The sequence below is a fragment of the Ambystoma mexicanum genome, chromosome 1p (assembly GCF_040938575.1).
Source record: "Ambystoma mexicanum isolate Mex_15411 chromosome 1p, UKY_AmexF1_1, whole genome shotgun sequence".
Taxonomy (NCBI): domain Eukaryota; kingdom Metazoa; phylum Chordata; class Amphibia; order Caudata; family Ambystomatidae; genus Ambystoma; species Ambystoma mexicanum.
The window spans coordinates 673070302-673088704 of NC_090921.1; the positions used below are offsets into that span (position 1 = coordinate 673070302).

The 18403-nt window shown below is 45.6% G+C and overlaps 1 protein-coding gene across 1 annotated transcript in view; it reads right to left on the bottom strand.

The window, feature by feature from the left end:
* The window catches only part of CTSK (cathepsin K), a 120604-nt gene that overhangs the window by 36090 nt on the left and 66111 nt on the right, over positions 1-18403 (bottom strand). The window contains exons 3-5 of the mRNA XM_069649739.1: positions 16549-16671; positions 14444-14599; positions 8217-8435 (exon numbers count right to left, since the gene is read on the bottom strand). Coding sequence (XP_069505840.1) covers positions 8217-8435; positions 14444-14599; positions 16549-16671 — 498 coding nt within the window. The remainder of the gene's footprint in view (positions 1-8216; positions 8436-14443; positions 14600-16548; positions 16672-18403) is intronic.

The window sequence follows — 18403 nt, forward strand, 5'->3', positions numbered from 1 at the left end:
AAAGTGCTCAGCATATTTTGGAGAACTGTTAGAAATGGACACAGCATCAAATGCTCGAGAGTGTGTCAGGAACATGGTACTGAAGGAAGGGTACAATGCACTGCCAGAAACACAGATTATGGAATTGCAGGGAGCTGCATCCAGGGAAAAGCAGTTGTGGACTAAAAGGGGATGTACAGTATCTCCAACAGATGCCCTATGGCGGCAGAATAACACAGGGAAAGTGGTCATGCCACTAGCATTATTGAAAACTGCACTGACACAATTGCACCAACCATCACACAGCAAAAGAGGTAATTGCTGCCCGCATTGGAGAAACATGGTCCTGTCCTAATTTGGCAGAACACGTGGCTGCATTTGTAAGTAGCTATTTGACGTGCAAGCAATTTACAGCAGGGCCTACCTTGAGAGTTGTGAGAGGGGCCATCCCTCGACCAGTAGGCCTGTTCCAGCATTTACATGTTGACTACATTGACATGATCCAAGTGTGTCAAGGCTACCGCTACATGATAGTGCTTGTGTGTCCATTCTCCAGGTGGATAGAGGCAGGTCCCTATTCACATGCTGATGCCCTCAGAGCGGCCAAATCATTGGTCAGGGAAGTGCTCCCATGATGGGGCGTGTGTGAGGTCCAACGGTCTGACAATGGCCCTCACTTCGCCAATTAGATATTCCAGCACATCACAACGTGCCTGGGCATTCAACATAAATTCACCTGTGCGTACCACCCGCAATCAAATGGGGTGTGTGAACACCTGAATGGCCTCCTGAAGGAAGCAATAGCCAAAACACAGCAGAGCACAAAGAAACATTTGCTGCACTGCTTACCTCTTGCTTTGTTTGCACTGCACAATATGCCTGGGTCCGACCACAATTTAACACCTCATGAGGTGGTGACAGGACAGCGCATGCATCTCCCACTGGCTCCTCCCATAAGAGCACAGAAAGACTGTGATTGCTAGTGCCTCTTTTATCTCTCGCCAGATACAGCGACCCCGGGGGGGCCCAGAAGACAGTGGGGAGAGCAACTGTGACAGCACACCCAGAGACTCAGAACTCCAGAGACAAGTACATGTGCGAAACCTAGTGTTTATTATCTTGTCTTTATAGAATATTTGGCCCAAACATACCCACAGCTCGAGCACGGTGACCCTCCTATCCTCCCACACTGAGAGACCCATAAGTAAGGGCAGTATGGAAAGAAGTGTTTGTCTTCGCCATAAATGATTATTTAGTACGTGGCGCTTAAAGAGTTACTTACAATACTAAAACAATAATGCATTTCTTCACGCATTTTAGGTGGGCAACTTTATCCCCAGGCTGCAAGAGGATCAGCAGCACAGGTAAAATGAGTGAAATAATAAATAATGTCATCCCTGTGTTGTTATCATCATTCCTAGCGGTATTGTTGTATTTATATTTTGGAGGATTTCCTTTGTTGCAAGTGCTACCGCTGTATCCACTACAAACATTCCCCCCACCCAAGCAGGTGGAACAACCATGTCAGGTGGACAGGGGAGCACTGCAGACATGGTAAGGAGAGCTAAGCGCAGTGTTGAGACAGACATGAAAGGGGTAAACATGTATCTCACCGACACTGCTCGTGTATCTAATAACATGTGGTACAAACACATGACCAAAGTAGGTAAAGAAACCACCGGGGAGAGCTGTTATGTCTGCTCATTAATCCCCTATGCCATGAGTGTCTCCAGAACATTCATAGCAAATGAAATACCAGCAGCCAGAGCACAATGCTTGATGTACCTCTCGATGGTGACCACTCGAGGAAGGTTTCAAGGGAAGACAGCAACATTGAGATGGCTGTCCCAAGTGATGAACCATTACTGGCAATTAGATGAAGCTATACAGTACGTAACAGATGGGCCCGAGAAGGGAGAAACTACGACTATAACACTGAAAGAATTGCCATGTCCGTGGACATGAGTGAAGCAGACAGGAGGACAACCTGGATGCTCGGAAAGGCTGCAGATACTTGTATATGGCCAAGAATACACAGGAGATGGATGGAAGGATGGAGTGGTGGGGAGCAAAGCACTGACACTAGCGCAAGCACCAGTGAACAAAGCATAGGACGAAAATGACAAGTGCCTGAAGGAATGGGATGTGAGCGCAAAATTGCTGACATGAGTGGAGAATGAAGCTGGACCAATGCCAATAATACCCCTTAAGACACCAGCACTATGTTATCAGAATAACGGGGAAGTAGAAATTGGTGAGAGTGTAGGATGCCGGAGCATAGTTATGCATGCTGCTATGAAGACGGGCAAAGCAGTACTGATGGACCACTACTGGGCGTGCGGATCGAAGGCATATGAGAGCTTCCACCCAACTGTGGAGGAGTTTGCTCATTGGTACACATCAATATGCCGTCATTGGTCGTACCCCGAAAAGGTGTGAAGCTCAATGAATTCCCAAATATGAACTCTAACAAAAGAAAGAAGAGATCTGGGGGAGGGGAACAAACAGACAAGACAGAGAAACAAGCTGGGTTAAGCAGAGTAAAGAGGGGAGAAAATTACTTCTCAGAACTGTCAGAGACAGCACTAGATGAAATTCTGGCAGAACACAGATTGTTCAGCAGGGCGCAAATGTTTTTGCAGCAATTGTACCATCTGTACAGGCATACACAAATGCAAAGTGGCAGCAGATAACCCATTGGGAGCTGATTGTGAAGATCAACTCCACCGTGAATGGGTAGCAGTAAGATTGGTGGCACTACAGAATAAGATACATTCTGGATCTGCTAGCAGCCATGGAAGGAGGATTTTGTGCAAAAGTTGGGAGTTCCTGTTGCACGTTCATACCTGCCAATGACGAAGGCAACGGTAGTAAGGGAGTGAGAAGTGAAAGAGAATGGAAACGATAGAACTAGCTTTAGAGACCTCAATAGTAATATAGTTTAATCCATATCTACAGCAGAGTTAGTACCTATAACAGCATCAATGGCTACAGTGCCTTCTTACCTCTAGTGCAGGCATCTGCAACCTGTGGCTCCCCAGATGTTTAGGATAATGACTCCCATGATCCCTCACTATTGACTCTAATGGCTAGGGCTGATGGTAGTTGTGGTCCAACGCATCTGGAGAGCTAGTGGCATGAATATTTATTGCATCATGTGCAGACCAGTGTCTTAGGAACCAGAAGAAGCCTTCCATGGTGATTAATAATTTGCATGGCATTTCTCTCCATGGAGATTCCAGATACAAGTTAATTTCACAGAAACACAACTGTCATTGTTTTGAGATGCCATTGCAAGAGGCCGGGGGGTGAGGGGAGAATACGGGACTGCATGTTTGCCTTTCAAAGGTTCAAATTGATGGAGATAGGGTAGACAAAAGAAATAGTTGTTTGCCCCATAGGCACCAGCATTATATAGGCGCACAGTGGGGTAAATGTGCATAGCCCCTAGAGCACTCCAACACTGAGCAGTGCTATGTTTGGCGACGGGGCACAAATTATGCAACCACTTTCGATATTACACCTCTCCGTGATAGGACAAGTCCATGGGAAGGGAAGGTGAACAGCTATGTGGATGACCTTACACCATTGTTCTCATCAGGACCGCTCATAATTCTTTACTTGCTAATGGGAATGGGACCAGTGCTTCACACAGATGTGTAAGGTAGGATGAGAGGAAGTTGTCAATAGCTTAGGTGTGTGGAGCAGGTGCATAGAGGAAATACATAATGGAAGTGTATAGGGTAGGTGTGTGGGGTTGGAAAGTGACGTACACATAAACAAAGCAAAGATTGAAGAATTGGATGAACAAGAAGGATGGGAGACCGGTCACCTGTCCTGTGGTGTATTTCTTTCTGATATAAGAGACTCTTCCCCATCCCCAGTCTTGTGAGTAAAGAGCGGTGCTGTTGATTGGATGGACACTGTTCATTTCCACATCCTGTGTGACAGAGCTAGGACGCAGAAGCTTCCCACAAAAATCTCTGTAGCACCCACTTGCTACTGCACACAAATCCCTGTAATACATGTATATATATGTACATACATAAATACACATTTTGTATATTGCAGCTCTAGATTGCTTTCCATGCAATGACATTGTGTTTCTATGTTTGCTGCCTCTTCTGCAGTTTCTTGAAGTTGAAAGAGGATGCAGTTTTGGCCGCCTCCATTTTTCTCTGTCTCAGAATGCGTGGATGTGAATGTTGCAAATTCTCTGATTGCTTGCTTACACTGAATCCTTCTGTGCCTTGGTGCAGTCCTAATAGAAAGAGGGTATGCCATTGCATGGAAATAGGCACACGCAACACCCTTTCAATGTAATAATTAGCTACCCTTCCCCTTGAACTTAACTCAGGATATTTAGGATATGAAATACAAGATTTCGTACTCAAGAAATGTATTTCCAATACCCAAGAAATCACTGAATGATTGACGAAACATCCCACCGAGGGTGGGCAGATGTGGCGGGAAGGGTATCGAAGACTGGTACTAATCTTAAATGATCAGATTTATGTTACTGGCCCGATTGGCATGTTCCCAACACTGAGTTTAAAAGCTGTTGCAACAGACTCCCAGGTATAACAGAGAGATGCTGGACGTGCACAGGCTTGGAGAGCCCAACTCCCTCCGCCAGTATACACGTAGGACTCAGTCAACAGCAAGTTCAAACTGCGGTTTATTTCAAATGAAACCAACAGGGATCGATACAAGAACACATATGTATTCCAATACGTCTCAGCTTCTTCTGGCTTGCAGGACAGTTTTAATACAAAATGACATCACTACTCTGTCATTACTCGGGCCGTTCTCCAAAACCCTATCGCTGTGTGGAATTGGCCGGCAGGAATCTAATAACCTATATGGTCACCTATATGTGTTATTCTACTGGCTCTTACATGTCAGGTGGCTGGCTTGTCCCATCTCCAATTTACTGACTATAACATTGTTGCAGAGTAGTGGGTTTACCATTGGTTCTTGTCTGTTGCTACCCACCACTGGAGTGCTAAACTGTGATTGGCTAGAGCTGACTGGACCCCATCAAGTTCTCAGCTCTCTGTGTATATCTTCAAGGTAATGCAATTATGTGTCTGTATTGTAACTTGTGTACACCACCTTTGCCTTATGGGAATATTCTCCTAATGGTAGCAACACTTGTAGCAATCTGTGGCTGGCTGCTGGGACTGGCTTCTTCTTCCCAACCAGGAAGATTGTCCATTGTTCCATTCGGCGGTACCACGTGTTTAGAGACTGCAAAATTGAGCTCTGGAGCTCCTAATTACAAATATTTATTCAGTTTTCCTGTAGCTGGTCCCTTTGTCATCTGGGGATTGGAATGTCTTTCTATTTCTTGACCTTGGCTGTGGGCCCTGTCTCAGGCGTCTTGCTCTCTGTCCAGGTTGAATCAGCTCAACTCCTGCTCAGTGAGTTGAGGCCTGCTGTAATTTTCCTAAACCGTATAAGGCGGTTTCTACATTTTACATGCTATATTACTTCCCCTATACGTTAGCTGTATGTGGTTTGATCAGGTTCCATATATACACCTGAATGTCCACGCGATTATTGGCTTTAAGCATCACCAAGCTTGCTCAGGACCCCTTGTGCCTTGCAGGTTCTGCGTTACTGCATTTGGCTAATGACAAAATAATTAAAGAAATCAACGTATGTATATGTATCTGTCCCCTAACTATAGAACTCTGCATTCATGTTCTTCATGTATTTCGGTGTGTGTTTGTGTGGTGCCGTGCAGACTGCACTTGTGCTTCTTGTCTACCGCTGCTATGTCGTGATGTCTCTAATGACGTCACCAACATGGCTGCTTGGTGCTTAGTCCAGACTGTCCATATAGGTGTCTCTGACCATGATCTTCAGCTCTTCATTCACGCATGGATAGATTTGTACCGCACCTGGTCTGTATGGCTGGCGAGAGGGTACCTCTCAGTGTATTTGTGGATAATTGGTGCATTTGGGATTCGTCCAAAATAGAATGGGTGGTTGCAGTGTTTTCTGTCCTTCCGTCTCAACATGAACTTCATTGGAGGGGGGGTGGTCCCAGGATCCCGATTCCCTCTTCAGTCCCCCCTCTGGTCGACCTGTCGACCAGATCCTTATACGTCAATCCTTTCGCTCTTCGTTACCATATCTTCGTTATTCCTCCCGAGGTGTCCATAGTAATTTGTATGATCATCGAAAGACCAGTTCATACAACAGCACACTCCATCGGGGTTGCACCACACCCATTTCCCTTCATAATACTTTGCATCAAATGGGTTTTCCAACTTCATCACTCCAAGTGGGAACAATTCACATGTCGCTATTCTCTCTCTTATCTTGTTTCTTTCTGCCACGATCTCGTCCTTCGCTCCTCCTATGTTCACATCCATCAGGACCTGCATCCTGATAGCTTCCTCCGCCATCTTCTTACAGTTGGTGAGGCATATTTTTATCCCGCACATTGGCACTGTTGCCAGTACTAGTGCTCTGACTATCACCTTTAGTCCATCTGAAAGCCACAACGGCATCCATGAACATATGTACACTATTCAGCTCTGGTCCTTCCCAGTCCCCTTTGCTTCTTCTTCCATTTTTGCATGCATCTGCGATAGCTGAAATACCGCTTCTGACAGGGTACCTGTCAAATCTTTTAAAATAATTAATACGTTTACCCATTAATGCCAGACAGTGACTAGATGTTTCATGTCCTCTACTGCAACATACTCAAAAAATCTACAAGACACTAATGGCCTCATCATGAGTTGGGCGGTATCCCCGCGGTAATTGCAGTGCCGCTGTAAGTCCCAATTTGTTATGAGTCCATAGGACTCTACGGTGTTTTCCGACGCTTTTACCGGTAATAGTGCCGAAAATGGGCAGAAAGCTGGAGATTTACCTTACAGGTCGATCTCCAGCTTTCCACCCAAATTCGGGATTCGGCAGGGCAGTAATAGAGTTACAACCGCATTTTTGCCGCTCAGCCCAATCTCTGATGAGGCCCTAAATCTTGTGTGCACAGACCATACCTCAAAAGAATTTGTTTTGTGTAGAGGAGATTCTAATTAAATTTTAGGAAAACTTTTCTTAGGATCAATTTGGGTAAATGGATAGGCGGGGTGCCAAAATACCACGCTTCTTATGTTCCCACGATAGATGACCTAAAGTTTTATACACATGCATTTTCTCAAACATTTCGATCCAATCAGGAGTATACAACACTTTTTGCACATTAAATGGATTTGCAATCAGATGCTCTTTTGTCATTTCCAAATCATTAAGTGTACCTATACAACAACTGGTCAATTTACTTTCGATATTTTGGTTCTCACCAGGTTTTCAAAGGCACAATATAGAGAGCCCACAACCGGGCAAATGATATTTCTAAAAATGGTCAATAAACGCCACATCACTCTACTTGAAAGTGAGTGTATCCCCAATTCGTACTGAATTAATGCTAAGAGAATTCACTTCTGAAAATTAAATACATTTCGCCCAAAATTCACTTCTATTTTTACCAGATCATCGCACACCTGAAAATAAAAAATCTCAATTCCATATAGGATTTTAGACAGAACCCTTTCTTTATAGAATATTAAAATGTGAATTAATGAAAATTTCCCATAATGACTATACATTGTCATTGTCTGATTCGATAGGGCTCTAACACGATCTTTCAACCATTTTCTGATTTGACTCTTTCCCGGTTGGGAGACAACTGAAAAACCTAGTTAGATAAAATTTTTCACCTTCTCTGGAATTCGTCCTTGAATTGACCAAGCGAAATTACATGTTCGCTTTTTTAAAGTTCATTGCATTGTTTTCGTTTTTGCCATATTTATTTTCAATGAATGGTCAGTCGTCAGCGTAACTCAACCAAATTACTTTAAAATCGCTGATCTTAGGGGAAGCCATATTAAACCTAACCTGTACTGTAGTTTGATCATTTGAAAAATGATGTAAATACTGCAAAACATGTATCTTGGCTGTTATAGGCGCTGATGAATCTATGGATACTGAGTTCACTATAGACACTGATAAAGCTATAGATACTGATGGTGTAGTGAAAACTGAGGCCCCTATAGGGGATGAATTAGATACTGGTGACTGTAGAAATGAAGGCATTTGAAGATGCTTAGGCACCATACACATTTATTCCACTATAAATATGAATGCTGCTGTGCATGCTGATGGATACGGACACCAATATAGATTCTGTTTCCACCACATATAATGAGGACACTCACCTGGCCGATATATGGGTACGTGTCCTCGGAGTCAATGCCCTTGTTGTCCCTTACGTAGGCAAAGGCGTTGGTCATGTAACCTCCTCCACAGCCATCGTTCTCCTTCACACAGTCAACCAGGTTCTGTGGACTGAGTTGCAACAGCTTCCCTGTCGTCCTCTTCAGCTGCCCCTCGAGGGCGCCCACCGAGCTGAACGCCCAGCAGGACCCACATGGGCCCTTTAAAGGAAATGCAGAGAGAAGCATTAGCCAAGGTACAAACTGGATGGGTTTGGAAGTCCTTAACTCTTTGGGCATGTGGGTCCATATCATCAGGGAAATGGGAAGACAGGGCGGGCCATTGGGGATCTTTATTTGCTGTGAAATTGTTGGAAAGGATAGTCCTGGACTCTAGGGATTGAGCTTGCCGGGAGCTGGAAGCTATTTAGCTTCTGCTCCTAGCCTAGAAGAGGCTGGTTAGCTTGACACCAACAGCTACCACGACCTACCTTTGACTCCCCAGGCCAGCTACTGCAGAGAAATACCTATGTGTCATTAGTTCTTTGTGTTTGGGAAGGTGTGCAAAGGAGCATTAGGTCACACCTAGAAGACAGTCGAAGCAAAATGGGTCATGTATGAATGACAAAACGATATAGTTTACATTGTATGTGGAAGATGTATCTTCAGCGCACTATGTATTGGCTCATCGTTCTCTAGAGGTCGTCCCTGCTTCCTGGGTAATGCCGGACCCCAGGATCTGCATTATGTTCCTGCTCATCAAATATTACTTTTTACTCTTGGGACTCCTCTGCTCCTTATCTAAGGGTATTTGGCCAAAGTCAAACTGGGACAAGAAACTTACCCACATTCATTATGTGCAGTTCATCAACTTTTGCAGCAAACTGTTTTAGTTGTACCTGGATCCTATGTTGATGCATTTTAAATAACATTGGCCAAGAAAGCCAGCCATACTTGCCTCGGCCCTTCGGGCATTGCCCTAAAGGTCGGTTGGAGCCTGGAAAAGGCAGACAAGTCGTGTATTTGAGCCATAATCACGTGCATAAGTCATCGAGTAGGTTTTCCTGCCTGTGCAGAATTCACTTGCCTACCCCTGTCTTCTTTTTGTGACTCCTACCTCTGCCCTGATTGATGACTCTCCTTGCATCGTCTACCTGTTTAGGGTTGGATTTGCTTTAAGTTCCTATGTCTGCCCTTTAAATGGCTTTGTGGACTAACACCGGTAAAAAGGGAGAATCCGATTGTTCCCTATATTTCGCTCTGACTTTCAATATCTGTCAGCTGATCCCAAGATCAGCTGTACCACCCGAGGAAGCAGGGGGGTGTCTGCCCAAGAGCCCCCTGTCTGTGGAATTCTCTGACTTTGAAAACTGGGATAAACCACAAGCCTTTGAAAACGTTCCTGTTCTGCTAAGTTAAGTGTGACCCCTGGTTTTCCTCATTTCTTAATTTACTGGCGCCAAGGAGCAATTGATTTTACGGTGCGCATAATACTAATTTCAAATCAAACCTGGTAATCTCTGGTTAAATGAGCTCAGCCTTTGTGTTCTGGACAAGACACCTCACTGAATAATAGGAGTCGGCAGGAACAGTGAAGCTGGTTACTCACTGTGGGCTTCGAGAAGCAAGCGAGCACCGCAAGGGGGTTGGTGCAATTATGGGCATACACTGACTATTAATGACTGGTCGTGCAAGTATGCACCAGTCTGCACTAATATCCAGAATACTGGGTATTGTCAGTAAGCAATGCTTCTAGTTTTTGCATGACTTGAGTAGTATTGAAAGGTGGTCTTAAAATAGGCATGCATTGAGGATTACTGATCAAAGGTAGGCCCTGGTCATAAATTGAGGTTCATTGAGGGGGAGTGCAAATCTGATCATGCTTTGAGGATAACTGAACAATGTTACAATCTGGTCTTTCATTGTGGATTACAAGGGGATCGCACATGCATTGAAGAATACTGAGCAGTGCTACAACCTGGTCATGCATTATGGATTACAAGGGTGGTGGTGAAGATCTGGGTTTGCATTGAGGACTACTTAGGGAGAATGCAAATCTGCCATGCATTGAGGGAAGTGACAATCTGCTCACAATTTGGGGATCACAGGGAGATTGGTGCACAACTGGGCCTGCATTGAGAATTACTTTGGAAGAATGCAAATATGTCGATGATTTCAGGATTGCTGACAGATGGTGCAGTCTGGCCATTCACTGCGTATTACTGGAGGATGATGCAATCAGGGCTTTCATCAATGCTTGCTGCGTGTTCAGAAATATCTCTGCGGCCACAGTAGAGTGACAACTTCTGATGTGCCTTGATGATTAGGAGGTAAGCGTGCAAATCATGGTCATGCTTCAGCATTACAGTGCAATGTCATCTAATGCAAAGTAATCCCATGTAACACCCTTTTGCCATTTGTGTTGTCCCTGACACGTATGACTGTGTAAGAGGGGTTGGGAGGGTTGTTAATGGGATAGTGGGAGGGACAGATATCAAACCGGAGATCTAAACAGCAAAAAGCACTCTGGGTAAATGTGGCTGTGTCAATGTAACCGTACATTGAGGATTGCTGGGGGTGCCTACGGGAGGTTCGAAGATTGCTGGGGGAAGCCTACGGGAGGTTCGAGGATTGCTGGGGGATGCCTACGGGAGGTTCGAGGATTGCTGGGGGATGCCTACGGGAGGTTCGAGGATTGCTGGGGTTGCCTACAGGAGGTTTGGGGATTGCGGGGGGATGCCTACGGGAGGTCGGAGGACTGCTGGGGGATGCCTACGGGAGGTTCGAGGATTGCTGGGGGATGCCTACGGGAGGTTCGAGGATTGCTGGGGTTGCCTACAGGAGGTTCGGGGATTGCTGGGGGATGCCTACGGGAGGTTCGAGGATTGCTGGGGGATGCCTACGGGAGGTTTGAGGATTGCTGGGGAAAGCCTACGGAAGGTTCGAGGATTGCTGGGGGATGCATACGGGAGGTTCGGGGATTGCTGGGGGAAGCCTATGGGAGGTTTGGGGATTGCTGGGGAATGCCTACGAGAGGTTCGAGGATTGCTTGGGGATGCCTAGGGGAGGTTCGAGGATTGCTTGGGGATGCCTAGGGGAGGTTCGAGGATTGCTGGGGGATGCCTACGGGAGGTTCGAGGTTTGCTGGGGGATGCCTACGGGAGGTTCGAGGTTTGCCGGGGGATGCCTACAGGAGGTTCGAGGATTGCTGGGGGATGCCTACGGTAGGTTTGAGGATTAGTGGGGGATGCCTACGGGAGATTAGAGGATTGCTGGGGTTGCCTACGGGAGGTTCGAGGATTGCTGGGGTTGCCACCGGGAGGTTGCTGAGAATGGCCGTCCCAAATACATGAAGGGAAAAGCAGGCAATTACTTGGTGTTTCTGATGGTCGGTGCATTGAAAACAGATTACTATCATTCTGATTTTTGTGTGTCAAATTACTAAATAAAAATGCAGACCAACATATCAGACCAGTCCCTATATTAAGGACATATTCCCACCACACAATGCGGCTACATACTATAAGGTCTTTAAATAGGAGCACCTAAAATAGGAGCTGAATCAGTGCAGTGGCAACACACCACACTTCACACACCTGCTGGTAGGCACTCTAAAATGTCTATTTATATTTATTTTTAGCAACAAAAAAATATGTTCAAGGGCTAGTATGGTTGCAGATCAAATACAAAACAATTGTAATCCAGGTCTTCAAATTCATTTTTACAGCTGTTATTGTATTCTTTTTTTGTGATGCCACCACAATAAATATAAAGGAACTTTACAGGTTTGAGGTGCCTTTTTTATTTCATGTCTTTTTCGTTTCTCAAGTCTGCTTTGAAGTGTGGGTACAGGCACCTCATTTGGTTGGCATCATTTACATCATGAGAACTGTTTGGTGGTGACCGAGTTATGTTGTTTTTACGATGGCAGTCGTAAAGTCATGGTTGCTTTAAAGCTATAACCAGCACAATTATTTAATTTTCGGGCGGGGGGGGCGCGTGGGTTCAGGGGGCTGTTTTTCCGGCAGCTTCATCACACTCATTTATTTTTCACGTACTTTTTTTTAAGGGAAAATTAATCATAGCGACCATTTAAGCTAAGCGCTTTTACTGAATTTCAGTTTTGTTTTAATGATATACAGTTGTGTACCTACCGTGCCTGCCTGACTCGGCTGTGGCCATGCCCAGTGTGCCCTTTGCCAGGGACATGGCATTCTGCACTGCCCCAGACCCTCCAAAGCTACCTGATGAATGATGGGCATGGCATATGACCATGGCCATTGGCTAGGTCACCCAGAGCGTGACCTAGCTGAGGCCTGTGGCTCTGCGCAGTAGCCATTTCCCCAGGCAGTGCCCTTGGCTCTGCTTTGGGAGCACATGATGCGTCTGATAGACACACAGAGTGAGTTGAAGAGACTTCAGTCCTGCAGCAGGCCTCCCGAGCCGTCCAATGGTCTATTTGGTCACTGTGACCATACCCGGTTGTCACTTTTCCCAGGTCAATCCTTGTGGCAATGCTCCTGGTCCACACAAGCCACCCAGGGTGTGCAGTGGCATGCTGCCATGCTTGGCTAGTGCCCCCACAGCTGGGGCATGGCGGGCACTTTGACGCTATCTATGACCTGAGTCTCACCAGGCAGGCCCATGGGCCTGTGATGTTCCGTGGGCTTCCACCATGGCCCACTGGCCTGAACCCAGGTCTGAGGCCTGGATGATGCTCACAGATTGACCTCATGGTATCCCAAGACCACTACTAATAAACCACCTTTGGGGGCCTAGGGCATAGCGTGTAGGAGACCCTGTGCAGACTAACAAAGGCTCGTATTTATACTTTTATTCTGTGTCACACGTTTCACTTGAAGGCACAGTACTGTAGTATACATGTCAGTTGAGTATGTACAGATGGTTTCGGATGGATCCCGTTGCTCACATGTAGTATGTGTGCATCTGTTGCATTGTCATCACAAATGTTCCCTTTTTAATTTTATTTTGAACAAGACCCCAAACTTATGACGGCCCTAAACAAAAATCTATGTACACCTTAATCAGAACTTGCATTAACCGAGAGCATTACACACCTCTCCTCCGACGGCCTCCATGTTCACATGTAATAAGGACGGAAGCAGCATGGTGGTGGATGCCACCAGCAGTGACTTTCCAGCCGGTGGTCCTGTCAAACATATCAGGGGATGCTGTGAGTGTGTGTGTATCTACGTGTGTGTGTGCAAGGTGTGTGTGTAAGACAGAGATAGTGTATGTGTGTATGAGTGTGTGTAAGGCGTGTGTAAAGTGTGTGTGTGTGTGTGTGTGTGTGTGTGTAAGGTGTGTGTGTATCTACGTGTGTGTGTGTGTGTGTGTGTGTGTGTGTGCGCAAGGTGTGTGTGTAAAACAGAGTTTGTATATGTGTGTGTGTGGGTGTGTGTGTAAGGCGTGTGTAAAGTGTGTGTATACTAGAGATAGAAAGAGAGAGTGAGTGTGTAAGGTGTGTGTAAGTGTGTAAGAGAGAGATAGTGTGTATGTGCGTGTTTGTGTGTGTGTAAGGTGTGTGTAAAATGTGTGTGTACTAGAGATATATATATATATATAGAGAGAGAGAGAGAGAGACTGTGTGTGTGTGTGTGTGTGTATAAGGGGTGGCCGTGTGTTTTGCGAGAGTGTGTGTGTGTGTTGGTGTGTGTGTGTGTGGGTGTGTGTGTGTGGCGACGAGCGTGGGGATTGTGTCTCTCTTGTGGAAATGTGGCTATTTTCTTTTTATGTTCCTTCAGCATGACACCAAAGGTATGACACACTGTACGAAGATCACTGCAGCAGTTTCCTTAACCCTCTAAGCTATAAAAATGCTCCTCAGTTCACTGGCTAAAATGGTACACCTAAATATATGCAACGAGTTCAGCTATAATGGTGGGACCGGAGGCTGTCACCTGCAAGCTATGCACACATCACTGAAGTAGCATTCCATTCACGGCTCGCAAGCTCCACATTTTACACACACCTCTTTCCCTCAGCATTATTTTCCTTCACTCCTTCCAGACCATCTTTTCAATGCTTATTCAAAAGACATAACTATTGCTTTTGGCAGTGCTTGCTTTCTGAGTCACAAAAACCTTGAAAGAGACCTAAAATAGTTTCTAGAAGCTAAAAGTGAAAATGGGTTCAGCCACTAGAAGAAACTGAAATGGTGGTAACCTTGCTCATAATGTTATATTAGGGACAAAGTTGAGTTGCATTACCTGATTTCGAACCGGGGTGACATAGCCCTTCTTTCTGTAGTCGATGGAGTCCGGTACCCTATCTTCGTCATCAAGAAACAAGTCGGTGTTGTTAAAAGGGCCACGCCTCCGCGGGACTCTCAACCCCGTCATCTTCTTTACAACCTCCTCGCGGGTCTAAGAGAAAGAGACAGTCGGGGGTTCAGGTGAGGACCATCAGCAATGAACACGGGGACATGGTGTTGGGGACCTGGCTATGCACATTTGTGAACCCCAGTCTTATGCCATTCTTCCCCTCAGAAGTGCCTTAAAGTAACTGAATTGGATCCAAAAACATTGTTGATTTGAACCCAAAATGCCCCACGTTTGGACATATGCTGATTTATTTTATTTATTTATTTGCATTTTTAAAGCGCACAACTGCTCTTGGGCAGGAAAACTTACTTGGCATAGGTGTAATATGAGGAAAACAGTGGGAGCTTGGTTACAAACATTGCTAATGTTCCAATGTTACATGAGAACAGTGAGCATAGGTACAATTTGTTGGCACAGGTAAATGATTGGTTACAGACATTATTCACGTTTGCAGTAGCATTTTAGGTACAGATTTACTTGAATAAGATGGTTTTCAGTGCCTTTCTGAAGGCCATGAGGCATGCTTCTGATCTCAGTTTAGGTGGTAGTGAGTTCCAGGATTTTGGTGCTAGCGTTGTCTTGCGTTGGCATCATCAGAGTTTCTACTATATTTTTTACTATATTTTTTGGGGTGGAATGAGTACACTTGCAGGCCAGAACAGTGTACCTGGAGCACCAGATACAATTTTGAAGGTGGGTGGGGGCGGGGGGGTATTTTTGAATTTGAATTTGGAAGAATCCTAATGGAGGTGTTTTTTTAGTCAAGTGAACGGGTTCTATTGGCCTTAAAATTCTCCTTCAGATCAGGCAGTAATAATATTACTACTCCTTCCCGTGACACGGCTCTGCCGGCCCAACTGATCTGAACCTATATAAATTATAAATAATTGTTCTGGTTTCTAAGCGCGGGATGGGGGTTCAAATCTGTGTTGCACTGCGTTGTCTTGTTTCCAACAGAAACGCGTCGCCCCTGAGCTATCCTTCCTCCCCAACCTAGGCCTGGACCTGTGTGGCTGGAAGCAGAGGGTAGGCTCAAATCGAATTGTACATGAGTGTCTATCAAGGTCGTAGTCACAGCTTGACACAACGAGACTGAAGGCCAAGTTGTCAATGATGTTACTCTCAACACAGAGGTGGAATATTTCCCCTTTGGTTGATAGTCACCCATATGAAATGTTGTGTTGTAAATGGGTGTCTTTCAACTGATTCAGGCTTTCGAATTAAAAATAGGGTCCTTTGCTCCAAGAGGGCCATCACCTCCTGTTTTCAGCACAGCCTAATGTGCTGCTAGGAGTCGGCGGGAGCGGCGTGAGGAGCTTAAGGCAGGTATGCACCTGGGTGTCATCACCGCAATGAAATATGACTTTCCTAGTTCACTGCGATAATGTCACAGCGTGGAGTTATGATTTTTTCAGCTTGAGTAAATGCGATAATATAATTCACTGGAATCTATATACACCATATGTGGTTGCTGAAAGCTGTGAAAGATTGCAATGAAATACTGCTGTGAATTGTAGATTTTTTTGTTGCATGAGGTTTCTTCATTCAATGATTCAAGTCCCAGGATCAACTAATGATTTGGCCCTGGGATTTGGTCAGAGGTTGCACAGTCCTTCATTGCAGACGGTGCTGCCCTAAACACTTGCTTCGCACAACGAATTACATTTCCGAGAATGCTTTTTTAGTGGGAAAAATTTACAGAAAAATATAGATTTTTTAATTGTTTTATTTGGGGGATGATCTCACCTGCTCCCCGCACCCCCCTGTTTTCCTGTGCTTTTAAACCCTCCCCAACCACCCTCCCCACCTCGTTTTGTCCCTTTACCCCACCCACATATACATTTTAATTTTAAAAATCCGTATTTGTTCGTTATTAGGGTTTTGGTAAGAAAGTCATTCACTGTTTTCTATTCGCTAACATTACCGGACACCCTTCACACAGTGCGTTGGAAAGGTGTCACATCAAACGTCCCCAGAGCTGTAAGTCTTACCATGTCCCCCAGGTGGTTCATGGCCAGTTCATAGGAGTGCTCGCCCAAGCTGAACTCAAGATTGTGGGTATTTATATATTTCAAGTTCTTCTCCCAGATCAGTCTCCTGAGAAGCTCATCCACCTGTGCACAAGCGAGAGGTAAGAGTGAGAGGTAAATCCAGAGGTACACGCGAGAAGTAGTAATGGGAAGCCAGAGCCAAGTGCTGGAAGCAAGAGTTAGGGCCAAACAAGAATTAATGGGAAATAAGAAGAGAGGTAAGAACAAAATGTAAGAGCAAAACAAAGAAAATGACAGGGAAGAATAAAAGGGACGAATGAAAGGGAAGAACGAGAGGCAGGGGCTACATGAAATAATTAAAATGAGGAACAAAAGGCAAACATGCAAGGGAGGAATGACAGAAAATGCAGAAGTGACAACAAGAGGAAACAGGAAGTAAGAATAAAACATTAACTAAGAGAGGGTAGAACAAACACAAAAATAACTTTTGGCATGGGTACAAAATATAATAAGAGATATTAATGAATCATATCAGCCTACCAACACCTCACCCAACCAGCACCTGCTTCCCCTTTTTACTCATAAAATGCTAAGGAAGGCAACAGTCTGCAGTTTCAGAAAACTGCTTTACCCCCTTCAGAACCAACCTGAGGATCCTGAAAATAGAAGTAGCTCAAATAACCTGCTGTTTGTTCAGTAGAATAATGTGGCAAAAGGCCTACAGCGTATATACCAAACTACTTGTTAATTCTTGTTTTCAAATTCATTTAAACAGCAAATGGAAACAGACAGCTGTAGTAAAATGCAGTAATAGAAAACAGGAGACTTGCTGGTGCTCTGGAAGGGCTTTATTTATGAATTGCCAGCCAGTCCCAAATACATACAAACTGAGGGTCTCTAAGGATTAAGGCCAACGGGCCTGAAGTGGCTGGGGTTTGCTGTGTGCAGCTCACGTCCCCAACGGAGCTGCAGGCCCCGTTCTCAGAGGAGCCGGCAAGGCGCTTCCCTCCGCGTCCTCGGCCCGGCTCGTAATGCGCGCGGAGCGCGCGGGGGCGGGACTTCCGGTTGCGCGAGATCTCGCGAGAACGGGGCTCTCGCGACTTCTCTACACACCTCCCTTTTCCCGACTGATGATAGAGTCACTGTACAACATAGTCATTGTATCTCACCGGTCTTCTGTGCTCTCTTCTGGGCCGCTCCCTGGTTCCAGCGCACTCTTCTTGCTGCTCTGGTTCCAGGTCCGCATCGAGTTCTTCCGGTTCGACCTCAGGTTCCAACCTTTCTTCGTCGTCTCCTTCGTGTTCACGTTCCTCGCTTCTCCCATAGTTCTTCTCAGTCTCTACTAGTGATCTCTCCGGAGACCTCTCTCTTTCTTGCCTCCTCTGGTACAGTGCTACTCTATCAACGTTCCATGTGCGCCCGTCTTCCGTGCGAATGTAGTTTGTTCCTTTGTGAATTACTTGGCAGGGTCGACTGTATCGGGACCCTGTGATTTGATCTTTCTTCGGTAGTCTGATCTTGACCAGGTCTCCCTTTCTTATGTCTGGCACTTGTTTGGCCCTCCTTCTCTCATCACTCCATGACTTCATACGTGCCTTACTGTTTTGGATTCGCCACACTACTTCTGACATGTCCACAGCCTCATCTTCTCGTACTTTCGATAGCCATGGTGGAATCAGCGTGGACGCCGCACTCCTCCCTCTCAACATTTTGAACGGGGAAACCTGCGTGATGCCATTTGGAGTGAGTCTGTGGGCCGCTATGGCCTCTTTGGTGGTTTTGAGCGGGTCCATTCCTGAAGCTGTTGCCAATTGGATGGCACCCTTTATGAATCTGTTTGCCCTTTCTACAAGCC